General features: G+C 42.3%; 2 protein-coding genes across 5 annotated transcripts in view; both read left to right on the top strand.

Moving 5' to 3' along the window:
- The window catches only part of hoxb3a (homeobox B3a), a 78,851-nt gene that overhangs the window by 14,660 nt on the left and 51,004 nt on the right, over positions 1-13,187 (top strand). For 2 of the 4 annotated variants that reach the window (XM_082530973.1, XM_082530970.1), the window contains exon 1: positions 5,918-6,229. The exons of the other annotated variants lie outside the window; for them this stretch is intronic. The gene's annotated coding sequence lies outside the window, so the exon portion shown is untranslated. Of the gene's footprint in view, positions 1-5,917; positions 6,230-13,187 lie in introns of those variants that run through there. 4 annotated transcript variants of the gene reach the window in all.
- On the top strand, positions 1,163-4,641 carry hoxb5a (homeobox B5a). The gene is made up of 2 exons (XM_082530981.1): positions 1,163-2,022; positions 3,322-4,641. Exons 1-2 carry the CDS (start codon positions 1,341-1,343, stop codon positions 3,567-3,569), a joined length of 930 nt encoding a protein of 309 aa, XP_082387107.1. The 5' UTR covers positions 1,163-1,340; the 3' UTR covers positions 3,570-4,641.

Consider the following 13,187-nt stretch of genomic DNA (forward strand, 5'->3'; position numbering starts at 1 on the left):
ATGTGGCCTGCAAACTGCACACATTTCCCCACTGAGCACATCCATTTGTATCATTTCACACATACACACAAAGCTCTGGAATTCTTCATCTGTCGCCTGTTCTAGCTGCTGTGCCGGAGTTACAACAAAGCGTGTACACCCGAGTGCACACTGAGGCCTACTTCAAACACGCAAACGCTTAGACACACACAAGCACTCCCGCGGCTGAAATGCACCCAAACCCGGGAATCAACAAATCATAAATCAGCAGATTTCCATCCAGTGTGGACGTCACAGATCAGGTTTAACATTCCTCGTCTGCAGCTGCAAAGAAGGCTTGCAGTAAGAAAGAAAGAATGTACAGTCGCAGGCCAGTCGAATTGTCATAACTCAAACATTTTTTGTAGTGTTGACTGTTTAGTTTGGTCTGTGATGTATTTATTTATTTATTTGTTTGTTTATTTTTGCCTAATTTTTGTGATATTTTGCACTATATTTCCTACTGGTGTTTTGTACCTGTGCCGGAAGTTGAGGTACAAACAATTAGTGCAGCAAGTCGAAACACTGCATAACACAAAAAAAACACGTGTATTTTATCGGTGAGACCGCTTTTTGGTAGAACTCCGGGATAAATATCAACAGCTATCAGATGTATGTGGAGAAAGGCTAGTTACTATTTTTTTTTACCATGGTGTTCATTATTAACGTTTGATTTTACGGTTCTTACGGCTCTTAATTGTGAGACTAAGCAAAAGGTCAATTAACAGAGCTGAGTGATGAACAAACACACACACAATGTTTTTTTTTTTTATAGCATGGATATGTCATGGACTCTTGTGTGTCCTTTCTCCCTTAACACTTCTTTCTGTACAATAAATTATATCTGCAGTAGGTGGCGCTCTGAGCTCACCCCCGACACCTCTAGCAATAAAGAGAGAGAGAGACGGAGAGAAAGAGAGGGAAAGCTTCCCCCGCCCAATCTTTATCATTTGAAACCTCAGAGCATAAATTACCTCTCTAAAGTCATCGGCGAGAATTTACGACTGGTCAACAAAAGCACGTGACCGTCCCCCTCCTCCTTCCTCACTACGTGTGTGTCTCTCTCTCCTCCCTCGCCTCACCCCTCACCTCCCCCATCACACACACACACACACCCCTCCATCCAACACACACACACCACCCCACCCCCATATTTGGACGGCGCATACATAGCTAAAAACGAAGTACAGTGCAACGCCATAATTCACTAATACATCATAAATCGTTGAAAGTACCAGCGTTATAACGACCCAGAGAAATCTAACAAATCAAGCGCCCCTTAGTACTCAACTATAAACCTGCAAGTCTCTAAAACAACCTAAATGAGCTCTTATTTTGTAAACTCGTTCTCGGGGCGCTACCCAAATGGCCCCGAATATCAACTGCTAAATTATGGAGGCAGCAGCGGCGCAATGAACGGCGGGACGTACAGGGATTCTTCCTCCGCCACCATGCACCCTGCGACGGGCTCTTACGGCTACAGCTACAATGGCATGGACCTGACCGTCACTAACCGGGGAGGGGGAACCAACAGTACCGCCAACGCTGGAGGACACTTCGGGGGCGGCTCAGTTGGTGGGGACTCGCGGGGTTTCGGCTCCCCGGCCCCGGACAGGGGGTTCAGACAACCATCTAGCTGCTCCCTCGCCTCTGCGGCGGACTCCCTGCTGTCACCCGGCAACGAAAGCACAAAACTGGGCGCCCGGAGTTCGTCTCCTCGCTCGGATCAAGCAGGAAGCGGTAATCTCAGCTCACCAAACCTGTCCTCCGCCTCCTCCACCGGCGGTGGCGGCACAGTGCAGCGTTTCACCGAGCTGGATGACGCGTCACCAGAGATCGAGGACTTGCAGCATAACCGGGACACCAGTCACGCCAGCAATCCGCCACCCAGGACCGGGCATAAGCAGGAGGGCGGTCCGACGGGATCAGCCGCTGGCAACACTGGCAGTGAGGCGCAGACACCACAGATATTCCCCTGGATGAGAAAGCTACACATTAGTCATGGTACACATTGCTCTTGTGTTTACAACTTATTTTCCATGTATCCTAGAAGTTTCGGGCGATAACATTCATATGACTGGTTCAGCAGAATAGCCTCCGTGTTGACACATGGGACTGGTAACAGTTCAGTGCTTGTTGTACCTATATCGGGGCTTCTTAAAATGCACATTAATGATTGTGCAGAATTATTGCTGCTTTGATCTGTGTAAAGTGGATGCTCGAGAACAGCAGGAAGATACCCAATTAGCCACGGTTCTTCGTTTTTCTCTGCACCTTACCAGACTTTTTTCTACTGCGTCAATTTCACATTTTCGTGTGGCAGTCAGAAATCAGTTGTCAAGATTATGAATCTCAAATGAATGGCATTTAATCGTGCGCATTGTGTTAATATTGATGCTTTCATTTTAAATTATGTATTCGTGTTTTAAATACTGATATGAAGATCTAAAAAAATCGAAGCAGTACACCCCAGAAAACGTCTTAGTAGAAAATTCCCATTAGATTTTCGTGTTTTAGAAATCAGGAACGCCGGACAATTGCCCCTTCTGTCTCCTCTTTTTTATTTTAGCAAATTCCACAAAAGCGTCATAAATCTGTCAGGGGAGAGACGAAGGGAAGAAAAACTCAACAGGGCTGGGAAGCTGCAGACAGAGCCGGGCAAAGAAAGAAAAAAAGAAGCAGAAAGTGAGGCCAGGAAGGCTTTGGAAGCGGCTTGCTCCTTTGAAAAGTGAAGCTTTATTACGGATGGGAACTTTATTAAAAAGGTGAGGTAGAGGACGGGGCAATAAAACCCTGAAGGGTGTAAAAAAATGGGGCATATAGAGAGGTGATGGTGAAGACGGGTGGTTAAAAAGGGAAAAAAAAAAGTAATGTGACAGATAAAAGCAAATGTTTTAACCCAGGCTGTGGAATGGAAATAGCAGAAATAAAATGTGTCAAGAAAGGTTGTGGTTAGGATGATGGACAGTTTTACTGTCTCCCTTTACGCTCGGTGATTTTGATAAAACAGTAAGTTTAATTCCTTGTGTATGCGTGGGGGCGTTAGAGGTTGATACAATAAAACAAACACCTGTGGCTCCAGTCTATGAGAATCCTTTGACTCATAGAAAACATCACCCTAACAGAGGCGTTCCTGACTTTAGATTGATATTTTCAAGTAGTTCTCTTATACTGGAGTGTACTTTAGAGCGCTGTAAAATACTGACTATATATTGCGCACTCTATTTTTGGACTCAATAACAGCCCGTTTCTGTCGCGTGTTGGCGCATCTTTAAAAGCCCTTTGTCCTCTCATCACCCTCAGATATGACGGGCCCCGACGGGAAACGGGCACGGACGGCATACACCCGCTATCAGACTCTCGAGCTGGAGAAGGAGTTCCACTTCAACCGGTACCTCACGCGGCGGAGGCGGATAGAGATCGCGCACGCACTCTGCCTCACGGAGCGGCAGATTAAAATCTGGTTTCAGAACCGGAGGATGAAGTGGAAGAAGGACAACAAATTGAAAAGCATGAGCCTCGCCACTGCTGGCAGCGCCTTCCAACCCTAGAAATATCTTTGTTTTAAACCAGAATCTGTCTTCGTTCATCTCTTTAGAGATGATACTACCATGTACACGCTTCCCTGGAGGAGGGAAGAAACAAACCAGAAATAAAAAAAATAAAAAACTTGAAGAAAACAGCAAAAGAGAGGCCAGCAAAAGAAGAAGACGAAGACGAAGAAAAAATATTCCAAAATGTAATCAGAAACACTTAAGAGTACTGTACAGCAGCGCAGCACTTTTCATTTGTTCGGTATGTCGGTCTTTGGTGTTTTAGGGCAACGTAAAAAAGAATCATGACTGTGGTACTTGCTCTTGTAACAAAAAAAGTGTTTCTTTATGATGTCCTCTTTTAAAAAAGGAGGGGAGTCACGGATAAATATGCTACCTACTTACAACATTGCTACCTACCTATTGTTTAATGTCTACGTATCGTTTTATGTGTCAAGTGTGAATTTTTGTAACTGACCAAGTGCTTTCTAGAAAAGTTAGCATGTGAGCGTTTATTGTAAGTTATTTACATCCAGTAAGGCACGTATATACCCTCGCCTACCCCAAACCCACTATACTCGCTGTCTTACCATTAAATTCTGCGCTATTTGAAGCAGAAAGGTGTGTGTGTGTGTGTGTGTGTGTGTGTGTGTGTGTGTGTGTGTGTGTGTGTGTGTGTGTGTGCGTGTCCGAGTTTGAAACTTAAAATAAATCACTTTGCCTGTATCTGTTTATCCATCCAAAAAGTTGTGTACAGCTCTACTATTCAAAAAAAGCTGAACTGTATTATATTGTTATTATAATTGTAATTATCAGTTCTATGCTTCTCAAATGATGTATATAGATATATATATATTGACATTTTTAAATGTGACCAGTTGGCTATTTGTAGGTGCAGTATGCGAGTTCGTGTTTATATGAGTGTGTGTGTGTATGGCTAATGGCTACCGTCCATTAAGGCCTGTAACCTGTCTGCCAGTGAGCTTTTTGTATTTGTTTGTAGCTTCAAGTAAAAAAGCAAAAACAAAAAAAGCAAACAAGAAACCCAATAAAGTTCATTGTACTCATTAAACAGAAAGACTGAAGCAACTGCTCATAATAGAAACAGTTCCACAAACAGCTTAAGGGAAATCTAGATTGATACCGGCTTTGTGTGTGTGTGTGTGTGTGTGTGTGTGTGTGTGTGTCTGTGAGTGTGTGAGTGTGTGTGTGTGTGTTTGTATAACATACTGAAGAAGTGATTCGAACACATATCGTTTTTGCATATTACCTCATCTATACCATATTTATATCATATATCTTTATGCAAATCTGGGGCTTTGGTTGGCATCAGTTGCCAAACACCGGTGGCTGTGGCTTCTCCAAACTGCACGCGGAAGTCTTCTTTGGCAAGATACCGAACACCAAATTGCTCTCTTATCCATAGGTGCTGTACCAATGTGCCTCAATAGTTAGGAGTGGCGTGTGTGGTTATTTACTAAAGCAGTATTATGTATTGTGCCAACAATATCAAACCATTTACTATTTTTACCTGACTTCCAATATAGGCTGAAATCAAGTGGTTTGATTTTACATTATGTAGATCTGGCTTAACTCTTCAATCCAAGTTTAAGTGTCTATTTTCGCCTCTTTTTGTAGTTTTTTAACGCACTTTCTGACATATAATGCACAATAGGTACACCATGCATAAAGACGCAACACATCAAGCATGATTGTGAACATCAAGCGCGCAATCACTAAGGGGGCCACACACACACACACACACACACACACACACACACACACACACACACACACACACACACACACACACACACACACGCACAAACAGAATCACTGGGTTTACTGACAGTTTCTTTTTCTTTCTTTTATATGTGATGAACATCAAAAGTGGTCAACACACACATAGAACAGAGAGAATTACAAATACAAGTATACACAGAACACACACTCACAAATCAGTTCTCGACTCTGCTGACCAACTCTGACAAGACAACAAACTACCCGCGGTGGACAAATTGGTCACTTTTTCTCCTTTCCGCCCGAACGAAGGCTACTCCCGGGCAAATTAAGTTTCCTCTCCTGTAAACAAGCGACTGAACTTTTAAACTCACCGGCTCATGGTGCTGCCGTTTCCCTACTCCTACAAGGCTTTCCTTCTGAGTTGCTGGGGTGGGGGCTGGACACAGCCTCTATCTCCTGCTTCTCCTCTGTGTGTGTTGAGATATATTTTTAAAGCTAACCTCCTTCTACGTTGGGCTAAACTGTAGAAAAAAGAAGGCGGCTTTGACATTTACATGTCAAACAAATAAGGGTTTTTATCTCCAAGTTGGATCGTAAAGGTCAAGCCTGGACTCAGACTGATACCTCTCACTGGTTCGCTTGCAGTCACGTGGGGTCCCATAAGCTTAGTTTTATGGTTTTGGGGAGTTGACAATGTACTATATATTTCGCATTCTCCAAAGCAAGTGACGGTTTAACTGCTTCACGGGGATCCTAAAGAGGTCAGTAAAGTAGACAGAGAAAGGGAGAGAGGGAGTATGTGTGTGTGAGAGAGAGCAGGCCACTACTACTGGCCGCTACTCCAGCTCCGGTTCACAATACACTCAGAGACCGTTGATCTCCGCTCTGCTTTGCTCTGTGGACGCCGGAGAGAAAGAGCTTGGACTCACAGCACAGTAAGTAGTGACGGCTGTCTGCAAGTGGGGGCTAAGTGGGGAGAGGAGTCGGTAAAGTGTGTGTGTGTGTGTGTGTTAGAGAGAGAGAGAGAGAGAGAGAGAGAGAGAAACAGAGAAAGAGCGGGGGAGGGTGTGGAGGTGGGGGGTATAATTACCTTGTCACTCACTATGTAGTTCTAGGGTATTAATGCGCTGGCGGAGTGCCGCCAAGCTCCGGTGTATTTGCCAGCGACAATTAGGACTCGGAGAGACTCGGAGAGTCCTTGTCGTCGCCGGTTCGGGACGTCCGATAGTTATTACCTCACAGATGACACAAGATTAGAATTGTCTTTGTATGTGCCAGTATCCCCGCATATACGCGTTTCATTTTGTGCATAATGATGACGCGCAAAGTAAGAATGGTAATTACTACTTGGTTTACTGTGGGGAGAGGTGGTTGGTAATAAACACAAAGAGACTAAATTCATACAGTGATTTTAAATCTGTGTGTATGTGGGTTATATGCTGAACTTTAGGAAAATAAGACGGAAAACCTGTGCGCGCTATTTTACCACTTCTATTTTGCATTTTCAAATTTACTTGAACTATTTTGATAATACGTTAGCTGAAAGGCTAATGAAATCACACCGAACAGCAAATGTTGCAGATTTCGGTTTATGTGATCTTTGAAAGCATAAAACTCTTGTGACTCATATGTTCACTCCGTTCATTCTGTGATCAAATAACATTTTTACCCACGGCCAAAGTGTGCGTAAAATGGATTTTGTAAAGGATTATGAGTTGGAAAAATCAGCCACTACACTGATGGAGAAGAACACGCAGGCGTGTATACACAGGCTGTGCTGATAGGCGTTCTTGGGGACAAGACCTTGCCCCCATGTTTTTCTATTTTTAATGCGGGATGCATGTGTGTGAAACAGCTTTGTAGATGAAAACAAGGCTCGCCAACTAAGTCCTTAGAAGTATTGGTTTTACGCCGGGGCTTGGGCCACACGCCACACACACACACACACACACACACACACACACACACACACACACACACGGAAATGCCGGTAAATTAACCCAAACCTGCCAGACCCCAAACTAGTTATTTTACTCTGACCAAAGTGTTACCAACTTTCACAGGTGCAGGCGCTGGAGCGAATATTGGTGAAATTGTTGACACAAATACAGACGCTTAAAAATGCAACATCAGACATGTATTCTAATACGAGCTAAGCGTTCATCACATGACACTAAAGCACCCTTGATGAAAATATAACTTTAGATTTAACCAAACCAAAACATGATAGCTTTACTTAAGCTAGCAAGCCTCTATCAGTCTTTAAGTTAAACGGATACCCAAATAAATACTCGTAAAGAAATGAGTTCTGGTACGGGTCCTTGACAGAACAGAATTATTGCATATTTTAAGGAAATGTTAACGAAGGTAGATGACACAAACATGATTTATTCAATCAGAACATAAGATTCACACAAAATACAACGCGAACTAATCGATTTAGCACGCTATAGCATATAGCCATAGTTTATCCTCTAAAATGAACAGGATTGTACATTTGTTTTATTTGTGACACGGAAAATCGTAGTTTAAACCTTTAGTTGGTGAACACCAGTACAATTTTATCAAGAAATATACAAGCTGGTCGTGTTGTGAGTAAACTAGGAGAAGAGTGGTAACTGTATAGCTCTTTTTCCGACCCTCCAAATCAAGCTCTTCTTCTGTCTAGAGTGGGACTGAAGCTGTCACACGAGCCATCCTCTGCCCCGTGCACGCACTCACCCTGTTGCTTTGAGCCATCGTGTAAATTGTTTAACTGAAGCTCAAATTTCGATACATATCAAGTCCAAGCTTGTTTCTATCAGTTCTTTTTTTTTTTTTTTTTGAGAGGTCAGTGTCCACTGGTCTAGATCGCCATGGCGTCAGCGACGCCATAATAACTCCATAAAATGAACAGATTTCTTCATTGAAGACGGTGACAACATGAGGAAGATGATTCCCAGGCACAAGAGAAAATGCTGTCTGCTAAAAAAATTCATATCTGTTTAGAATTATTATTACGCTTAATAGAAACATGTCACATTAAGAAACCATAATTTGGAATAAAGCAGAACAAGGCCAAGATACGCTGTTTATGTTCTGACAAAATGTAATCTGTTCACAGAAGGATTTTTTTATGCTGTAGTTTGATTTTTTTTTATTTTTAAGCAGTTATTTTGTCTGCTTTTTCAATCTAATAAAACCTCTCAAAGGAAGTATTCTCCACTCTGTTTTACAAAGTGTTTTGCAGTGGAAGTAAACCTGAACTAAACCTATTCTTACAATATTTATACATACAAGGCTCCTTCAAGTACGAGCCTATTTCTCCTACCTACCACCACCACAGAGTTAATCCTGTGGCCTCTGTGCTGCTCTAATAAGAGAGGAGAATTCCACTTTTCGGAAGTCCCTCTCTCCGCTCAAACTCTCATTTATTATGTTCACTTTACATGCGAAGTAAGTCCGGCTGGCTGGTTGGCCCGATGTATTTTCAGTCTGGGGATTCCTGGCGCTGCCCTTCGCCATCGCAATGATTTTTCACGAGCGTCACAAGAATGTTATTTAAAGTCATGTTTGGGATGCCATAAATTATTGAAGCACCGGTTGAGGGAGGAAGACTGGGATAGGGGAGTGAAGCAAGAAGGCTCTTTCCCTCACTGTAAACGTTTATCTGATAAAACAAATGAATTCCTTTTTTAATTAAAAAAATGTAGTTGATTAATTACCTTAAAATAATAGAATGTTTCCCAAAATCGCAATGGTTTTTATTTCAAGCCATTTTTAGTTTGTGGCGCAGTTAAGCACAGTCGAACGTAATTCCAAAAACAGAGAAATAAGGAAGATTTTTTATTTTTAAAAGAATTGTATTTAAATGTAATGTAATGTAATTTAATGTAGGTCCGTTTTATTTTGTTTTATTTATTTATTATTATTATTATTATTATTATTATTATTATTATTATTATTATTATTATTATTATTATTATGTTCCTCCTTTTTCCGTTGGTTTATAAATACATACACACGAGCGTTTAGGGAGCGGCCTAGGTCCTTGAGGAAGTTTCAGTTCGGTAAACAGGAAGGCAAAAAAACCCTCCCTATTTCATTTTTCATCAATTTCCTCCTTTTAGTGATGATGCAGGAACACCTCCCTTTAGCACCAAGAGCCTACACTCTCCCTATAGCTCCATAACCTGTACACACGCAGGGACAGGACATGACACGCGTGACACAAAGTAGTTCCTTTTCTTGTCCGGGTAAGCGAGAGAGGCTATGACATGGGAAGGCGCAGCAATGGCTTTGTATGGGCTCCTTTGTTTTTGGTGTGTGTGTGTGTGTGTTTCCCGTTTATGTACACAGGGCAGCTCCAGTGTACAGACGCGCTTCTTTTCAGTATTATGTGTAATATGTGTATTATGTGTAGAGACTTGCTGCTCCTTTGAACCTGTCCAAACTGTCAAAAGGCGCTGAGTTTGGCTTTACAGCCTGTGTGTTGGTGATGATGAGTGAGGTGAGTAACTAATGCGATCGGCCCTTTTTCTCCTTCCCATTGCGCTGCAAAGGTGTGTGTGTGTCTGTGTGAGAGCGGCTGCTTTGTGTAGGAGTAAGTGGGGTGTGTTTTGCTGTGTTTGGTAGATTTATTGGAAGGGCATGAGAGAGCTATGTATATGTGTGTGTGTGTGTGGGGGGGGGGGGGGGGGGGGCTGAGCATGGGAAAATATTCAAATTGTGAAGAAATCACTGACTTGTGAGACAAAGTTATAAAATAAATAACTGAAAGAAAAACAAAAACAACAAAATCCAACTGCCAACCTTTGCCCATTTTCCGCAAATCCCTGTGTCTTTTCTTCCCTCGTGTCACTTGGTGTGATTGCGCTGCATTTAAATAGGCATTTGCGGCCTTAATATCTTCAGCATAGTCTTGGGGTGAACCACGCGGCCAAGCCTCATGAATAATGCATACCAAGAAGTCACCGCCAGGTCAGCAGAGCCTGTCTGCTGACCTGGCTCTACTCTGGAGGAAGAAAGGCTTGCAGGTCAGCGTTAACAACCCCCCCCCCCCCCCCCCCCCCTCTTTACAGAATTCAAGTGTATGTATATTTACCTCACCAACATAGTGGGCGGGTGGAATGAACAGGTGGTTGCTTTAAAGTGTTCTCCATTTTGATGGTAAAAAAGGGAAATTTGCCTAAGCCGAACGTCAAACTTCGACAATTTCAGGCAGAGCACTGGGCAAATAGACCGTTCAATTAACCCACCACCAAAAGGTTGACTATTAAACACACTACCAATAATACAATAGCCATAAAACCAGCGCTCATTTTGGATTTAAAGTTGCTAATTGAAAATAGCCTGTCTAAGTCACTGAAAGGCACCTACAATCAGCGCTGGATGCTGGGAATAAACAGAAAGATGCTCTCACTGACTTCCTAAGTGTTTGCACTAAAAAGGCCTTTATTAGTGGCCCTTTGTGCAATTTGAATAAAGCCCGGGTAACACCAGAACGGACTTGTTTGGCAATGGGTTATGAGAAAGTTCAGGTTATGTCAATATTTGTTCTTTTCAAATATATAATTTAATTTTGTTAAAGTTTTATGTATAGAAGTTGCGATCATTTTAGATAGTTCAGTCACATAATAGTTATCATAATGGAGAAGTATGCATTTAAATAACAGCAGATAGGAAGTAGCTTATAATAACATGCAACATATGTATAATGAAGGAAATATACACATTAACTTGTTGCAACAATCAGTGTGTCACCATCAAGCGTTTTGCCATCACAATGGCGTTTTGCCATTCCAATAATTACTGTGCCTTCTGTGCTAATTCATATTTTTAGAGCGCTTTGGGTGGTGGTGAGGTTGTACTCTTCTTTCTATTTACCTCCATTCTGTGGTTTCAACATGCCTGGGGAGGTCATATTTTTTCCTGAGAATGCAGCTCTCTTGCGCCGCCACCAGAGCCCGCTTTAGACCACTAGGAGGACGAGAATGAGCTCAAAAGACCCCCACGTGCCCTGCCCTGCTCTGCCTGTACCTCTCTCCCTCCCAGCACGTGCATCCCTTTGAATCCTAACTGACGATAACCTGCAACAACCTCCCGTCTATCTCTCTCTCAGTTAAAATACACAACTGTCAGAGCGGTCGCGCTTCTCTGAAGCTGATTGATGGTGATTGTATAAAAACACACAAGTAGCCTGTGCCATTAAGTGTAAGGTTCAAAAAGTAAGATAAAAAAATGTCATTTAAGCACTTAATTATCATTTCCTTTAAACTGCATTGCTAAGTAGCAGCAGACTCAGGTAAAAACACAAAACCAGGCAACATTCAGTCCAGCAAGCAAGTTATTATAGCCTTTAGCTACTATAGGTTTCCTCCGTCTTATTCCGGCCCAGGGCAAAGACGAGGAGTCTTATTATCAAGAGAAAAACATAACTGGATGTCCGAGCTACTACCCAGCCTGCAGAGACAGGGTCACTGAGTTGAAGGGTCAAAAGTTCATCGTCTTGCGTGAGTTCCGCCCTCGTCTCTACTCACTCACTCCATCCTGGACCAATTGCTGTATGTCAAAGGCAAAAACGGAGGAGGGAGGGAGTCAGAGTAGCCGAGGTTGGGAAGGGGGTACGGATGAGAGAAATGATAGCAGGAGGCAAAGGAGAGGCGAAGGCCTGACCTTGCCTTCTCTTCCCCAGTAATAACAGCAAAGCTCCTCCTGCAACAATAATGTGCGGGCGGGTAGAGAAAATGGAGGAGTCAAGGTGGTGGGAGGGGAGGAGGTAAATGGATGTCTGGGGGGATTACAGGTGTTTGGTACACATTTTGTTCACACCAGCTAGAGTTTGTTTCAAGTATTCACGTTATTTTTTTCTTCTTTTTTTACACCCTTATACTGAGATGAATTACCCTTAATACCGTTTGCAATAAATTTAAAGATTTCTGAATATTTGGCACACGCGTGCATGCGCGCGCTCACTTGCATAACTAAATATATGTGGTCTTCAAGCAGGGGTTTTATATTTGATACTAAGACATGTTGATGTGTGTTTGAGGATGCAAGTTTAGTAAAGCAGAGCTCTTCCTCTCCGGAGTCTTATAGGCACAGCCCCGTAAAAAACCCAAAAAAACAATCAAACTCTTATCTCGCTCTACATCCAAAAAAATATTACTCCCCTTATCTGATTTTTCCTTTGCGAGATTAACGTCCTGTACCGTTTGCTTGGATTTCCCCCACACGTCTTTTTCATTTTCTCATTCTTTCTTTCCGGTGCTGCTAATAATAACAGCAATAATAATAATATAAAATGAACTAAAGTTGTTATAGAAAATCTAGGGAAATTTAATAATTGTTGCAGTGTTACATTCGGATATTCGTCCAACTCGGGAGATGCTGCTCAATCATTTCTCATAATCTAATAAATTTAATCTTAAAGATGATGATTAGAAGTAATCTTAAACTGAACCTTTTCTCTTAGAACAGGGCAGTGTAGAGAGGGAAAGGATTTGGACTCTTGGAACAGCTGATTTTCTCAATAAATTAAAGAATAAACAATGAATCAACTTTGGCATAAAACAGGCTGACTTTTCGTCTTTTCCACCAGTACACATACGCACATCCTCCGAAGGTAATGGGGGAATAACTCAGTTCAAAAATGTTGCGTTTCTCTGGGTTCATCCAGAGTTCACCTCATTAATTCAGTGTATGTCGCAGCCCACGCGCCTGTCTGCCTATAGCAGAACGGTTTTAATAATCTAGCTTCCCCATTTGCCCGTCTATAAGTACCAGTTTCTTTGCCTTGGTCCTTATCTATCCAGATACATACGAAAATATAACCCAAACTGAACAGGTACCGAACAGAAACCTACATTCTACCGATAAAAATTTTCAAATTTAAGCGCTCTGTGGACATGTGGC

The sequence above is a fragment of the Aulonocara stuartgranti genome, assembly GCF_965226115.1.
Source record: "Aulonocara stuartgranti genome assembly, chromosome: 4".
In the NCBI taxonomy this organism is placed as follows: Eukaryota; Metazoa; Chordata; class Actinopteri; order Cichliformes; family Cichlidae; genus Aulonocara; species Aulonocara stuartgranti.

Bases quoted from the DNA above. Each gene is read 5' to 3' on its own strand.
- hoxb5a (XM_082530981.1), top strand. From the start codon at position 1,341: ATGAGCTCTTATTTTGTAAACTCGTTCTCGGGGCGCTACCCAAATGGC. The intron at 2,023-3,321 runs GTACACATTGCT...CATCACCCTCAG, and splicing joins AAAGCTACACATTAGTCATG to ATATGACGGGCCCCGACGGG.